Genomic DNA, 14,535 nt, shown 5'->3' with positions numbered 1-14,535 from the left:
ATGTCTTTTGAATCAGTTACATTCATAGCCAAACATTTTCTCCGAAATATATTTAAAAAAGGTTTGCCAAGATATTCCCACGTGCTCAAAGCAAAAACTACAATGTAACCTAAGTACGGCGGTCACAATCAAACGTAAAAGTCAACGAACTCAATGCTCATATTTCAAACAAAAACGTTTGATACAATTTCGATTATTTTTTATACTTTTGCTTTGGCTTTGTACAGCCACAGATAAGATGTTCATGTTAACAGCCGTACATAGAGTCATTTATTTAGATTTAACGGAAGATTTTAAGAATTCCCCATCTATAAGCTTATTATCATGTTAACCAAGGTGGCGTTGTTCAATAAATCAGTATTTAAAATTTAATTGACTACCGAGTATTTTTAAAGTATCTCAACTCTTTCAGTTTCCTCACGTTTTCCTTCACCATTCGAGAGAATGATATATGCGAACATAGTCACAGAAAGTTCAGTCACAGCCGGGGAATGAACCTACGACCTCATGGATGAGAGTCGCACTGTGATACCAGCTCTCAGGTCATTTTAAATTTTCTGCTACTCTACCAAAGAGAAATTATTGATTTCGGTTACAGACAGTATTAGCGCAACACAAATGAAAGTCCCAACTTGCAAAGCAATCCATCAGTATTAAACTATGCTTATGTTCTGCTACAAGGTCATTAAAGTAAGACAATTAATCATAATACATGTGGCAAAAAAGATTAGAAGCTTCGGTATTACTTTCGATATCCGTTGAGTCAGCCATATTGAATATCCGGTGACGTCATTTTTGCGCGATTTTAATTAACTTTTTGAGAGCGAGCTTACGTGTAAAAACCTTCGTTTAACGAAAGCCTCTTTTATAACACTTCGACAAATCGATTGTTAGTAGAACCGCAAGTATATGTACAGTACCTATATGTGTAATCAAGTTTATATTATGTTGTATTAATCAGACATATTATGTTAGTCCAATTCTTTAATAGCTTGGACGCTGGTATAGACAAACGAGCCGACAAATTTGGAAGACGTCAATAAAGTCTAATTGAAAAATTGTGTTCGAATCGCTTTAGCAAGAAACGTTTTTATGTTATTTTTACTTGAAAGTGACCTCGCAATAACGAGATGTTATTGGGGTCCGAAACAAAGTCATTGTTGTCTGACCTTCGTACGGTGGGAATACCAGCGTGTGTATCAGTTAAGCGGATGAGATTTTGTACAAGGCGTATAGTAACAAAATATATAGCGTTGTTTGTAATATTTAATGGTGCTGGGGGCGAATGATAAGAATACGGACTGCTAAGCGCACCCAATCCTGACCAAACTCATACGGAATCGTCTACCATATGACGACAGCGAATTATATCATATTTCGGTCATCAAATGCGCAGAGGCAAATAAATGTAAATTATCAAATAAAGGTAAATTATCACATGACTGTTTACCAAACCAGATGGATTCCTTGAGTAAAACACTCATTTTCCTCAAAACTGAACTGTGATAGAAGAGAAACCCGTGGATTGGGCGTGGTACTTGATACCTCCTGGAGAGAGAAATATTAAAAACTTAAATTAAACAACAACGTCTTGATCTTTGAGCACTATAATTCTGCAGTACGATGTGCAACACTGCCGCACAGTTTAGTACCCTTATGGAATCGTAACTCTAGCAGGCATTCGGCAGGCAGGAAATTGATAAAATTGTATTGTTTAAAAACGCCCACAGGAAACACGTCAAAATTGGCCAATTGGTTTTATAGTTTTATGGTTTGGCGGTTATGGAAAGTCCATGTTCGCCTACACTAGGCAAATAACCATAAAATCTTCACCTTAAATTATTGTTTGATTCAAATGGTCATTTGGCTTGTGATAAATGTCACATTTTAAATCGTCTAATCAGAGCGGACGTTCATAGTAAGGGTTCTTTCCGCTACCGCTGCGACCACACTAAATTGGGTTCCCACGTATTTATTTGCGATGTCCTAAGACCTCTGAATTTCGTTTGTGATGCTTCGTGTGCGAGAACTTGATTCATTTGCTGTATATATAAGAAGGACTAAGGGATCAAGAAAATAGCGTACAATTTTTTTAAAGTAACGCAATCGCGAGCCCTTAAGTGTCCTGAAGCAAATAGTTTAATCCCATTAAAAAAGGCTAAAATCCCTTTTAATCCATTTTTGTTAGAACCTTTCCGAATTTAAATATATTTTTTTCGTTCTTGCAATGTTTAAAAAAAACATAAAACCTCGTGAGCGCGCCCCCTGCCCGTTTGCCCCTGATATAAAAAATATTCAACTAATTTGACAGCTGGATCGTTAATTTTATTTAAATCACATTGAAATATTTTTAAACTCGTTAGGCGCCTCTTCAAGGTCTTAGAAGGTTATGCGGTGCCTGGTGGTGGTATTTTAAAATAGTTGGACTTAGTTATGTGTAAGTGTGTAACTTTAATTTTCAATACATCAAAAAATAAATGTATTATATACAAAGTAGGTGTTTTTGTACCGTACTATTCTAAGGCGATATTAAGAAATATTTAAATTGTATATCAAAACGTATGTATAGCGTTTTGAACAGAGTACGCGCGAACATTTCTGATATTAGACGACGGTATAGATAGTAGTATGAAGACGCGCACCACTATTCCTCCTATAAGTGCTACGCTCGGAGCAAACTCCCCGCGCCCCGCGATACCCTCAACTAAAAATTGGTGGGGCGCGTCTTCCTGTATTTTACTATCCTTGTTAACATCTACAGCCTCTTAGTGGCTTTAAATGACATTCTTTAACAATAAAGGATTTATAAATTGTATAATTATAACATCGGCTACAGTAGATACGTACTTTAACTGTAAAAAGGCGCTACAGCCGTTTTTAGGCTTGAGCCTCAGATTTCTATATCTGTTTCATGATTAATATAATAAGCAAGTAGCCACATGTGCCTGACTCATGACGACTTTTTAGGTCTAAGGCAAGTCGCTTTCCTCACGATATTTTTCTTCACAGTTCGAACGAATGTTAGATGCGCACTTAGAAACTATAGTGGTGCACGGGAATTGAACCTACGACCTGAGCGAATAGACTTGTTTTAATAAATCATAATAAATAAAAATGTAGATATAAAAAAGTCAATAAGTTAAAAAGATATTAAAAGATTAGTATGTTTGACCTTGTCGATTTCTGTTTCGTTATTTTGAAACCTAAGTGTAATGACCTAAGCTCAGGTAGGAATCATTCCCCGACTGGTTTTCGTAATGATCTTTGGAATTCGCGTCTTAATAACAAAATACTTTGTAAAAAAAACTAAAGCAGTTGTTTCGTGTGTTTATACACTAAACAGGTCATGCAAAAGCTTATAGGTTTAATACATATTTTCTCCTCTATTATGGACTAATCATAAATATTATAACAGTACCAGTTTGGACTATATCTTAATTTTTACAGTTCAGATTTCAATGAAACGATTATTTTTATTGTTATTAGGTATAGTTTCCAACACATAAATCTAAAGTGTTTATAATTTTCTGAACCTACATAGTAATTATATTAAATAGCAAATTCAAAGACTGTTAAAAAGTTTGCTCTTTGCCTTTAATGCTGGCATTTACTCGATGTATTGCGATACTTATTCGTTGAGCAAGGAAAACATCATCTCTGGAATCACTGGTACTATCTTCCAGACACCAACATAGGTCTGTAATTAACTGTGTACTCTACTCCAGAAGCAAGAAAATCTAAGTTGGAGTTAATAATTTTGTTAGACTCTAATGTTATGTATTTTGATTTAAATTATGTCAAGCGTTTTAAACTTGTTTAATATGTTATAATATGTATGTTAATTATTAAAAATTCGTTAAACTTGTTTTAAGCTTTATTTAAATCGTAATTATGTAATGATTTACTCATATCGATAAATCCTCGATTAGTGATTTGATTCATCCACTTAACCCATAAATTAGTCAAATGTGGCCAAATATATAAATAGACAATTTACATACGTTTGTAAATTGCCGATTTCTGTATTAGAGTGTTAATTAATGAAACCTATATACCACTTTATTATATTTCATAATAAAATATAAAATTATGTACCTTGCAATATCTTTCGTAAATAAATCTTATTAAATCGTTAAATATAGTTGTCGCGTTAACGGAGAAACATTTATGCAAGTGCCCAAAGCCTTAATAAAACCTTTGAAATAAAAAAAAAGTGTATACTTAAGAGTGCAATAAATTACAGGCAAATGTATGAAGGAGATCGAACTCGATACATTCCATAAACGTTGCCATATTAAAAGTGTGTCAAGGGGTGGCAACATTCCTTTTAAAACGGTTAAGTGAGTGAATTGTGCCCCCATGAGTTCGTAATGTCGACCCAGGCGTACTACAAGGAGCGACTCGGCTTCGACCCCCAAGAGGCGGAGGTGAACGGGGGCTACTTCGATGGACCACAGACGAAGCGACACCGCGGGGACAAGGAGAGTCACGATCAGGTTTACGAGGAGAACCTGACGAAATTCAAAGGTACAACTTGTTGGGGTTTCTTTATTCAACCGGCAGGTTCGTGGTGCTGGTATAGAGAATGCGAGTGGCTTGTGTTGATTTAACACTGTCTGTCGTCTGTTTTTAATTAAACAGTAGTTATAATGAATGTAATTCTAAAGTTTTCGTAGTCTTCATCGTAATATAATTTAGTTTCTCTTGTAGGAAAATACTTTAAGTATCTCTTTAATGTTTTAAGCATTAACTACTGTGGGTCTGATTGTTACAACACAGATCAACAAAAAAGATGAAAGCTCCGTCTCGCACTTATAAGCTTCTATTGAGTAAGCTGAGATATTTAAATAATGCAAGTTAGAAAAAAGTTCAATAGAATTTTTTACATTTAAGTTATATAGTTATACATTCTTATTTCTTGTATACAAATAATTTTCTTTTCGATTTGAGAGTTTGCACAAGTCGTTGTGAATACGAAAATTGACATCCAAATATGGTTGGTTATTGCCAAGTAACTTCAATATAACCTACTTTCAAGAGGTATTTATCATACTTTTTTAAATTTACAAGAGTCATAATGTAGTTGCCCGCGGTCTGTTTTATGTTTCATTTTTTGCCATTTATTAAAAATGTTATTAACATTTTGATTAAGGATCAAGTGTATGACATTTCTGTTTATTCTACTTGTATGTAAATATATTTTTAAAGTGTTAACCCATAATTGTGATTAATAAGCGAAGTAAATATGTTTGTGATTTTGGACTGAATAATAACCGAAGATTATTTAATTAAGAATCCTGCAAACCAAATTATGAGAGACAGAAACCACAAAAAGTATTTACTAAGACGGTAAAATTATACCAATCATTGATAAGGTAAACTACATTAATTCAGCCTCTCAAATATAAATATATATAGTTTATATAGCTACTAAATAAATCATTGTTCAAACGAGATTACTAAAACGTGTTTGTGTATTTAATGTTGTGATTTTTTTTAACTTAATTCAGTGAAATTGCTAAGAATTCTAACACCAGCATGATGTCTGTATATAAAACAGTTTTAACCTTCCACAATTCGTAGGATGAGATTTTGAGTCGAGGCTTAGTACGAAATGTGACTGAATGTCAAAAACGTGTTGGATTATGACATGATTTTTGACTTAGGTGGACTCAATTTCCGCGACTAGACTCAAATTTGGTCAGTGTTGCGTAAAGCCCTGTCTAATTGAGCCAGCCTAGTTCCTTCCAGAAGCGCAGAAGTCTCCTGGGAAATTCACAGGCTGCACGGAGCGACAGGAGTTTTGACTTAATTTTTTAAATTTAATCGAACGAAAAAAAAAGAATTTACTAGAACTTAAAGAAGTATAAATAAGCATACAGTACAGTTTTTAGTAGATTTATTTACCGTTTTGCATATTAAACGCATTTAATATTTATCAGACATGTAAATTATAGCCAGCTCACGTGTGATAACTTTACTGATAACAGATAACGTAAGTATTGATAATTTCTTTTAATGCTGTTATTACATTTCTGTATCCGTTTCGTGATATGTCAATCTGATCCGTCTCCTTTTGGGCCTAAGGCAAGGCGGTTTCCTCATGTTGTTTTCCTTCGCTTCCTCCGTTCAAGCGATTGTTAAATGCGCACATAGAAGGAAAGTCCTGATGTGCACAGCCGGGAATCGAACCTACGACCTCAGAGATGAGAGTCAACAAGTGGCCAACACTTTGTCTTGATTCAGGCACCATAAAATACAATATTGTTTTACCAATATATTATTTATTTATATCCCTATATCTTTAAAAGTATTTTTAAACGACAGCGTATAATCTGAAGACAGTAGAGATATATTTATCAAAGCCAACCGCTCTGAAGTTATGCATAAAATGCGGTTCGGATCAAAACAAAGGACGATCGTTAGTGTGTTTGCTAAATGGATAGATATAACCACTGTTTAATACAGTTAAAGTATAATACAGTTTCATTGCATATTCGGAACATATATAAAATTCGATTACATAAATACGGAGGCAGCGGGCGGCCTTTTGGCTAACCCTAGTAAGGAAAAAGTAATACTAAAAACAGTGAAACAGTGGATAACCAAATTTAAAACGAAATGCAACAATGTAGACTTAACTAATGGCAAAACCAGAAATCTTTTTTTGAATAAATACTTGAAGTTAATCTTAACAGTCTAGAATCATGAATAAAAATTATATATATTAATGATTACAAAAGTAAATTATAATTACAAATGTCACGATAAATAATATATATCTACAGTGGACTCACGATAATTTGAATTTCTCGATAATTGTGCTGACTAGTGAAGTACATATTTCTGAAGCAATTCGACTTGGTGTCCTTAAAGAAAAGAGCGTATCAATTCTTGAAAAGTCGGCAACGCACTTGCGTGCTTATCGTAGGTATCACTTAACTTAAAGTGAGCCTACTGCCCGTTTGCCTCCTATTCCATAAAAAATACATAATAATATAGAAATAAGAAATCACGAATTTTGATCAACCTCTTATTTACTTGAGAATGAAGAGTGGGTATGATCTCTGATCCATTGAGTTGCAAATTATCGCGAGTCGACTGTATTACCCTTAAACAGAACAAATTGCTGCTGTCTTTAAGAGCTATCGTATGAGACAGCTAATGATGAACTAATACAAAGTCTTGTGAGTAATGACTTCGGTTGAAGCGGTCATATTTCACATCATCCCATTCAATTGGCGAAGTTGATTGTTCAAATGAATTGATTCGTTTTGAATGAATGTACCGTCTTGATGCCATTATTGAGTTTAGTGTTTATTAGATGAATTTAAATATTTGCAAACCTTTTTTGCGTGTGGGCTTGGAATATTACGTATTTAATAGTAGCTGAACTGTGGAAATCCATACCGCCTCACGCCTAACTAACCGTTTTTAGTCTAGCCCTCAGATTTATGTATCTGTTTCATTATCATATTTTGTCGATCTAATAGGCGAGTAGATGTTCAGCCTCATGTGCAGATACATATGTCCACTTTTTGGGTCTAAGGCAAGCCGGTTTTCTCACGATGATTTCCTTTATTGTTCGAGCGAATGTTAAATGTGCATAGAAAGACAGTCCATCGGCGCCCTGCCGGGGCTCGAACCTATGGCCTCAGGGATTAAAAGCATGCTGAAGCCACTAGGCCAACAACTACACTAGGTATTAACTTAATTTTGATAATTATGATAATGATTTTATAACAGGAATACAATTAATATACAACAATGTAGCGAAATGGCTAAGCCAATTTTGATTAAAGTGTGACCTCATTGTTCCTAGTGGTTGTTTTTAAATAATTAAAAAAAAAACAGAAAGCGTAAGACAACTTAGAACCTGGATAGAGCTGTAGAAGTACAGTACAGTAGAAGAGTACTTAAGTATGGCCAAAATTCAACTCAAAAGATTAAACAATTAAGTAATTTCTATATAATTACCTGAAAAGCTTTTGTTATCTATTAATCATGTCTAATCTTAAAGAAAACATCTTAAAGAGTACGTAAATACAATTGCGTGTGGTTAAGGACAAATGTCTTGAAGCTTTCGAGAAATTGAAATACAGTTTGAATCAGTTACGACTGATACGGTTTTATGGGTATTTCAACAATTCTAAACAAGTGCTTAGAAACCCAAAGTTTCGTCTGAGTTATGCGAAATGAGACGCTATCAGACTTCCACGAAGGCTGACGTCACTCCATGCAATGGTCTAACCATATAAAGGACATTTGCATACTGTTAGATAAGATCCGACGTGAGTTGTGTTGGTGAGGCGCCTTTGTAACTATAACAAAATAAGTTACTATAAAAAGCTACTAAAGCGTTTAGGGTCCTTCAAGAAAAGAGCGTACCAATTCCTAAAAAGCCGACAACGCTCAACGCGAGGCTTCTGGCAACGTCCACGGCCGGATGGTATTACTTAACATCAGATGAGCCACCTGCCCGTTTGCCTTCTATTATATTAGAATGCCCATGCGCAGCTTGTTTTATATTCTATTACTCACCGACTCGACCATCTTCGGGTGGATTTTTTTTGATTGAGGTTAATCAAAACAGTTGGATAAGTCAAGATTTTTAAGTGTGTTTTTATATATTTCATGAATTTCATAAATCAAAATTAATGAATTTAATGACACTAAAAGTAAACAGTAGGTTAACAATTACCTATTAATCGGAACAATGTAAGAATATAACCATTACTACATAATTACAAGTTCATTGTATATATTATATTCGAAGAATTAGAAAGGTTTTCTTTATTAAATAAATTTAATAAACATATATTAATCTTCTAGATATACAAAAAATGATGTAGATGTAGTTATGTAAAAAAATTATTCTAACTAAAAAACACATTTAAGCTAACTTGTAAATTAGGTAATTATTACTTTAAATATATCACTTTTAAATTTTGTTGTTGCAAATTAGATTGCTATTTCACAATAATTTGAAGTACAATGCAGATAATAAAATGTAATGCAATAGACGGCTATAAACGATTTTATCGTCGACCACAGTTTCAATCTTGCGCGATAGGGTTGCCAACGTGGATAATATAAAATATAATTTGTCTTGTTTCAAGCCTTAAACAGCGTTAAGTAATAATAATAATCCAAAAACCGTTCACTAGGCGTAGGTCTCAACAGTGTACCAGAATTAATTTGTGTAATCCTGATCTAAAGAAAAAAGTTATAATAATAATGACAATAAAAATACTTTTATATTTATAGATGTATAATTAAAAAAAAATCAGTGGCGCTACAACCTCTTTAGGTCTGCGCCTCAGATTTCTGAATCTGTATCATGATCATTTTTTAAATCTAATAGGCAAGTAGGTAATCAGCCTCCAGTGCCTGACACACGTCGTCGACTTTTTGGGTCTAAGACATGTCGGTTTCCTCACGATGTTTTTCTTCACCGTTCGAGGAAATGTTAATTGCGCACGTAGAAAGAAAGTCCATTGGTGCACAGCCGGGGATCGAACCTACGACTTCAGGTATGAGAGTCGCACGCTGAAGCCACTAGGCCAACACTGCACATGTATAATTACACTTACCAATTTATTTGTGCAATTGACGTATTCCTTAGCTTTCCAGTCCAAACAACACAGGTTTTCGGGTAGTTTAAGGAGATTGGCCTTTATTAATAAAATATCTGACATATGAAATTCTCATGTCACGTATTTATAATTAAACTCCTCCAATTTGGCTCTATCGATTTTTGTAAAATTTTATGTGCATATTGGTCAGGTCTGCGAATCGGTCAATATTTTTCATCCCCTCTAATGTTAAGGGTATATTTTATTTTTATTTACTTATAATTTTTTTTGTATGATTTAGTATACATACATAACCTTTAATTTTCATCGCTCTACGATCAATCCCTATTTTTTTATTACAGTAGATAGTTATTTTTATTGAACAGAAATTAATGTTTCCTAGAATTATATACACGGTAAATAAACGTTTGCCGGCTCAGGTAGTATAATATAAACGTTTTAGTCTTATTTTAAATAAAGTGTTAAGAAAATTTAATGCTTTTAATACTTTCATCTATATTTAAATGATCTACCAACCCTACCTATGTGTCCTATGTTTGTGCTAAAGCGCTGAACTATATAAGATTGCCTGAGAACTAAATTTAAGGTTGTCAGTTTAAATGTTTTAGAATTAACAGTAACTGAAGATATAATCTGAAGAAATCATCTCTACTCAATCCAGACTTAAATGGATTCACAGTCAAGTCATGTATTTAGGCGATGATATTTTAGTTAAAAAATCCGCCTCAAAGGCCGGCAACGCATCCCAAAATTATACCCTATAAAAAATCTAAATATGTTAGATTTTTTATAGGTATATAGACTTATCGTGTAGTTATAAAGACACAAGCCAGAAAATTCGGTAATAAATTTAAAGATATGGGCGGTCTTAAAAGCGATTTCTAAAATCTGCGGCAAACTTGAGGTAGGTCGGAATTTTTTCTAAATGCGTTAGACATACACTAACGGTAGAAGAAAAAACATCGCGAGGAGTCCAGGAGTCTAAAAGACAAAGAAAGGAAATATAGACGTTTTCGAGTCTTTCATTCATTGGTTGACAATGAAAAAAAATTGGTTACACGGTCAAGAAACAGATTTGTATGTTGACCATTACAGTAAATTATAGTATAAGTATAATTATACATATTTTTAACCAAAATGCATGTTACCCTTGAGTGAGTCAACAGTTACATAATATCAGTTTAACTGAAGTAATGAAGGTCTTGTGAATAATGAATGAAAAGTACCTTTATGAGTAATATTTTATTTTAATTTTATTTTCACTACATTTTCTATCTTAACAGTAATGACGAGGTATGACGATTAACATTTTGAATGTTCTGTATGAGGCTTTTAACTGCTATAAGCGGTTCTCATTTGTTTCCAGGTGGAATGCAATTGTTTTGTACTCGGTGTCAGACTAATAAGAAAAAGAAAAAAAAAGATAAATATATAAAAGATGTCTCAACGCAAACGGGAAGAAGCCTCATCTGATGTTAAATGGTGCAGGTCATACACACTCAAATTGTCAGAAGGCTCGCAAGTGCGTAACTTCAAAATCAAACTCAAAATAACTTTATTCATATAGCAAGTACACTTATGAACGTCAATAGAAAAGATGTTAAGGTTTATTCTAAATTTACATTTACTATCAGTTTGCAAGCTAAGTACATAGAGCGGGACAGAAAACTCCTTTTTAGAATTGCTACGCTCTTTTCTTGGAGGACCCTAAGTCGAATTGGTTCGGAAATATTTCGGTGGGCAGCTGTTTCCACATTGTGGTGGTGAGCGGCAAAATATGCCATAGAAACGTGCTAAGTTATATCTTAATGTGATGATTTTGTAGGCTACGATTTTATAGCTGATGTAAGGTTTGTGTTCACAATACCAGTAGAAGAATACGTAACCAACTGCCACTGAAGTGTTAAAAACCTAATTCGACTTAGGGTCCTTGCAAGAAAAGAGCATACCGATCCTTAACAGACGCACTTGTGAGTGTCCATGGGCGGACATTAAAACTGACCTCTGATAAATAAAATAAATCTTGGTTGATATAAGGTTGGAAACGAATTTAATTTCCCGCAAATACATGACTACAGCTAGTAGAGTATTTTAATTATCTGTCTGAGAGCTTAATTAAGATGCAGTTAATGCTTAACTGTCTCTGTCTTGATTAAATATTCCTGTGGGAGAAATTTATATTAAACGTGTTTATAGTTTTTTTAAAGTTATTTAGTTTTTTATCTACCTTCATTGCGTATCTTAAAATGATGAATTAAATTCAAAAGAATCGTCAACGTTTTTATGTAATATAGATATGATGTGACAGTCCTCGTCACACCACTCCACACTTTTGCTTCTAATATCGGACTAACAGATGTGTAATGACTTTCGGTTCATTATCCATTTAAGCCGGTACTAGATATAATCTTCGATTTTAATTACGCAAAAACATCTCGCGTCAACATATGGCGAGTTCAACGACCAATCTAGACCTGATGATAGACAAAGTATTTATATCGGAGGTCGTTGCCAAACTATTCTCGTAACGGAAGTAAATCTAGACTTGAAGCATTTTTTTGTAGATTACGTGTGTACGCATGCATCCATTTTACTCTTAAGTTTTTTTTAAAGTCTGATGTAGACAAGATAGAATAATAATTATAATAATAATCAAAAAAGAAAGTAAAATAACAAAAAAATAGGAGTATTTTAAGTGTGTAATTGTGGTTGTAACTGGTCCTGTCTCATGGTTGATAACACAGAAGGCAATTGATCACGTGAAAGATTCTTTCTCCTCAAAACTGAACATGAAGACATGCTCAGACAGTTGCCAACTTAAAAGAGAGAGACTCCTTTTCAATAGTCTGACAAGGCCCGCGGTGTCAACAATTACATTAACATTATTTTATTTTATTTCAGATGAGCGAGATGCGATCCAGAAGAAAACGTTCACGAAATGGGTCAACAAACACTTGAAAAAGGTAAAATTTTAACTTATCCACTCCTAATATATCTTTTTTTAAATTTAATTTAAATGTTGAATGTAAGTACACTAGAATTTTGAAAATATTTCTTTACGTTCTTCGCTACGAATTTTATAATAATCTACCTTATTAGGATTGGTAATATTACTCTGCTCATGGTTTTGTAGAATAATTATATGTGTTAAGATCGTAACGTGCTGCGTAATTGTATATAATTATATGTCTTTATTTATCCACATATTATTTACATATATAAAACTAAATATATATACAATATTATTAACATAAGGTGCGGTCTCTTTCAATGTAATTTGATCTGTAAAAATTACAGAAAAAATATTTTTTTAAAATTACTAAATATCCTTTTACTACTGTCAGAACTAAAGACACAAATTGAACTGTAAGCACGTCGCCAGACCTAATATTCAGGCAGAATCTGTAATAGATTAAATAGGCTGCTTAATGCCGAAAAAAAGGCTTAAACACTGGCACAAATGTACATTTCATAAACTCACTCACATGCACCCACACACTCATGCAATCGAGCGTGTTGGAATCATTTTTTATGGAATTAATAAAATTTTGTTGTAGAAAAATTAGAAAACCTTTCACCGGTTTTTACTCAAACGGGTTCCCGACTTTTACACATAATGAATTGTTTGTCAAATAAATAAATCAAGAACAATAAAATTGTTATTATTTACTTGAAATCAAAACGGATTTCATCACGAGCATTGTTCGGTTTACACATAATTCATAATGATTTATACGATTGCACAACGGAGTTAAGATGATTCAGCGAACATTTGGCGATGTGAAAGTGTATTTATTGCGTCTGAGCAGATGTTTAACACCCTTTTGTATAAGGGAAGATGGCATTCTTAGTAGTGGCGATTCACATTTGGTGATTGTCTTTGTGCGAAAGGTTCCGTACAGGTTCCTTACAGGTGCCTTTCGTGGAAAATGAAATGAAAACTTACTTTTGAAAATACAGGAATATTTGTATCAAAAGCATAATATTTTATGCAAGTTGGAGGTCTGTTTATAACAATTTAAGACGAATAATAATGATATTGAATTCTACTATCAGATTACAAGACATTAGACGGAAGATGGTCCAGACATACTGTCTTACTGTCATACTGTCGTAATGCCTATTAGGAATACAGCAGTATGGATATTAAACTTGGATTACAAACGAGTGGAATCCTGATCTGGAAATTAGGTCTTGACTTGGAATTACCCAGATTTCAATGAAATGAAGAAAGTTTTGTGCTGTCGCCATTGAAGGAAAGTTGCGTATCTGAACACGTGCCTATAAATTATATATAATGCCTAAAATCCAGGGTAAACAGCGTGTTGGAAGAAAAAATCATGGCTTCCCAATTCTAGGGACGGGTATTGCGGCTGCAGAAATGTTGCTGCATATGTGCGTACTGACTGCTTAACCTCCGCTACTGATTAACCTCCAGTGAAGAAGAGGCACTAAAAGAAGAAGAATCTAAAATATATCTGACAAATGTACAATAGGTACAATAGTTATGTTTTGTGCTAATTGTGAAGCAAGTAGAAGAAACTTGTGGACAACTGGGTTTAGATTTTGTGAATGGCCTTATGCTGAATAAGCTACTATATAATCTGACTTCTGACAGCATCAATGTCACTTTCGATAGAAAATATATTTGTATTCATTCGTTAAATCATACCATGGACGTGTGTCAATACGTCAAACTCACCGCGCATGATTCGGTTTGACATGGACTGAATAATGATTATCCCTGATTATTCTTCGGAATACGATGTCGTGGTCACGCTAATACGTGGCATTGGCATACGATATTAGAACTCAAGTAGTCTTGGTGGTAGAATTGTGCTGTTGGTCTACCGTGAGTTATTAACTCAAAAGGGCGTGGCTATAACGTTTTTAGGTATAGGCCTCAGATTTCTGTTTTATTTGTCAATCTAATAGGCAA

At 33.8% G+C, this 14,535-nt stretch overlaps 1 protein-coding gene across 12 annotated transcripts in view; it reads left to right on the top strand.

Moving 5' to 3' along the window:
- Nucleotides 1–14,535, top strand: part of LOC110999013 (dystonin) — a 215,954-nt gene that overhangs the window by 63,530 nt on the left and 137,889 nt on the right. For 8 of the 12 annotated variants that reach the window (XM_022267860.2, XM_045632559.1, XM_022267859.2 and 5 more), the window contains 2 exons: nt 4,244–4,527; nt 12,498–12,559. In XM_022267860.2, the coding sequence (XP_022123552.2) occupies nt 4,371–4,527; nt 12,498–12,559 (219 nt within the window). In that variant the 5' untranslated portion in view covers nt 4,244–4,370. Of the gene's footprint in view, nt 1–4,243; nt 4,528–12,497; nt 12,560–14,535 lie in introns of those variants that run through there. The other 4 variants (XM_022267872.2, XM_022267867.2, XM_045632553.1 and 1 more) reach the window with 1 other exon arrangement.

The sequence above is a fragment of the Pieris rapae genome, chromosome 20, assembly GCF_905147795.1.
Source record: "Pieris rapae chromosome 20, ilPieRapa1.1, whole genome shotgun sequence".
NCBI classification, from domain to species: domain Eukaryota; kingdom Metazoa; phylum Arthropoda; class Insecta; order Lepidoptera; family Pieridae; genus Pieris; species Pieris rapae.
The sequence above is the reverse complement of the archived record's forward strand: the minus strand, read 5'-3'. Positions and strand labels throughout refer to the sequence as shown.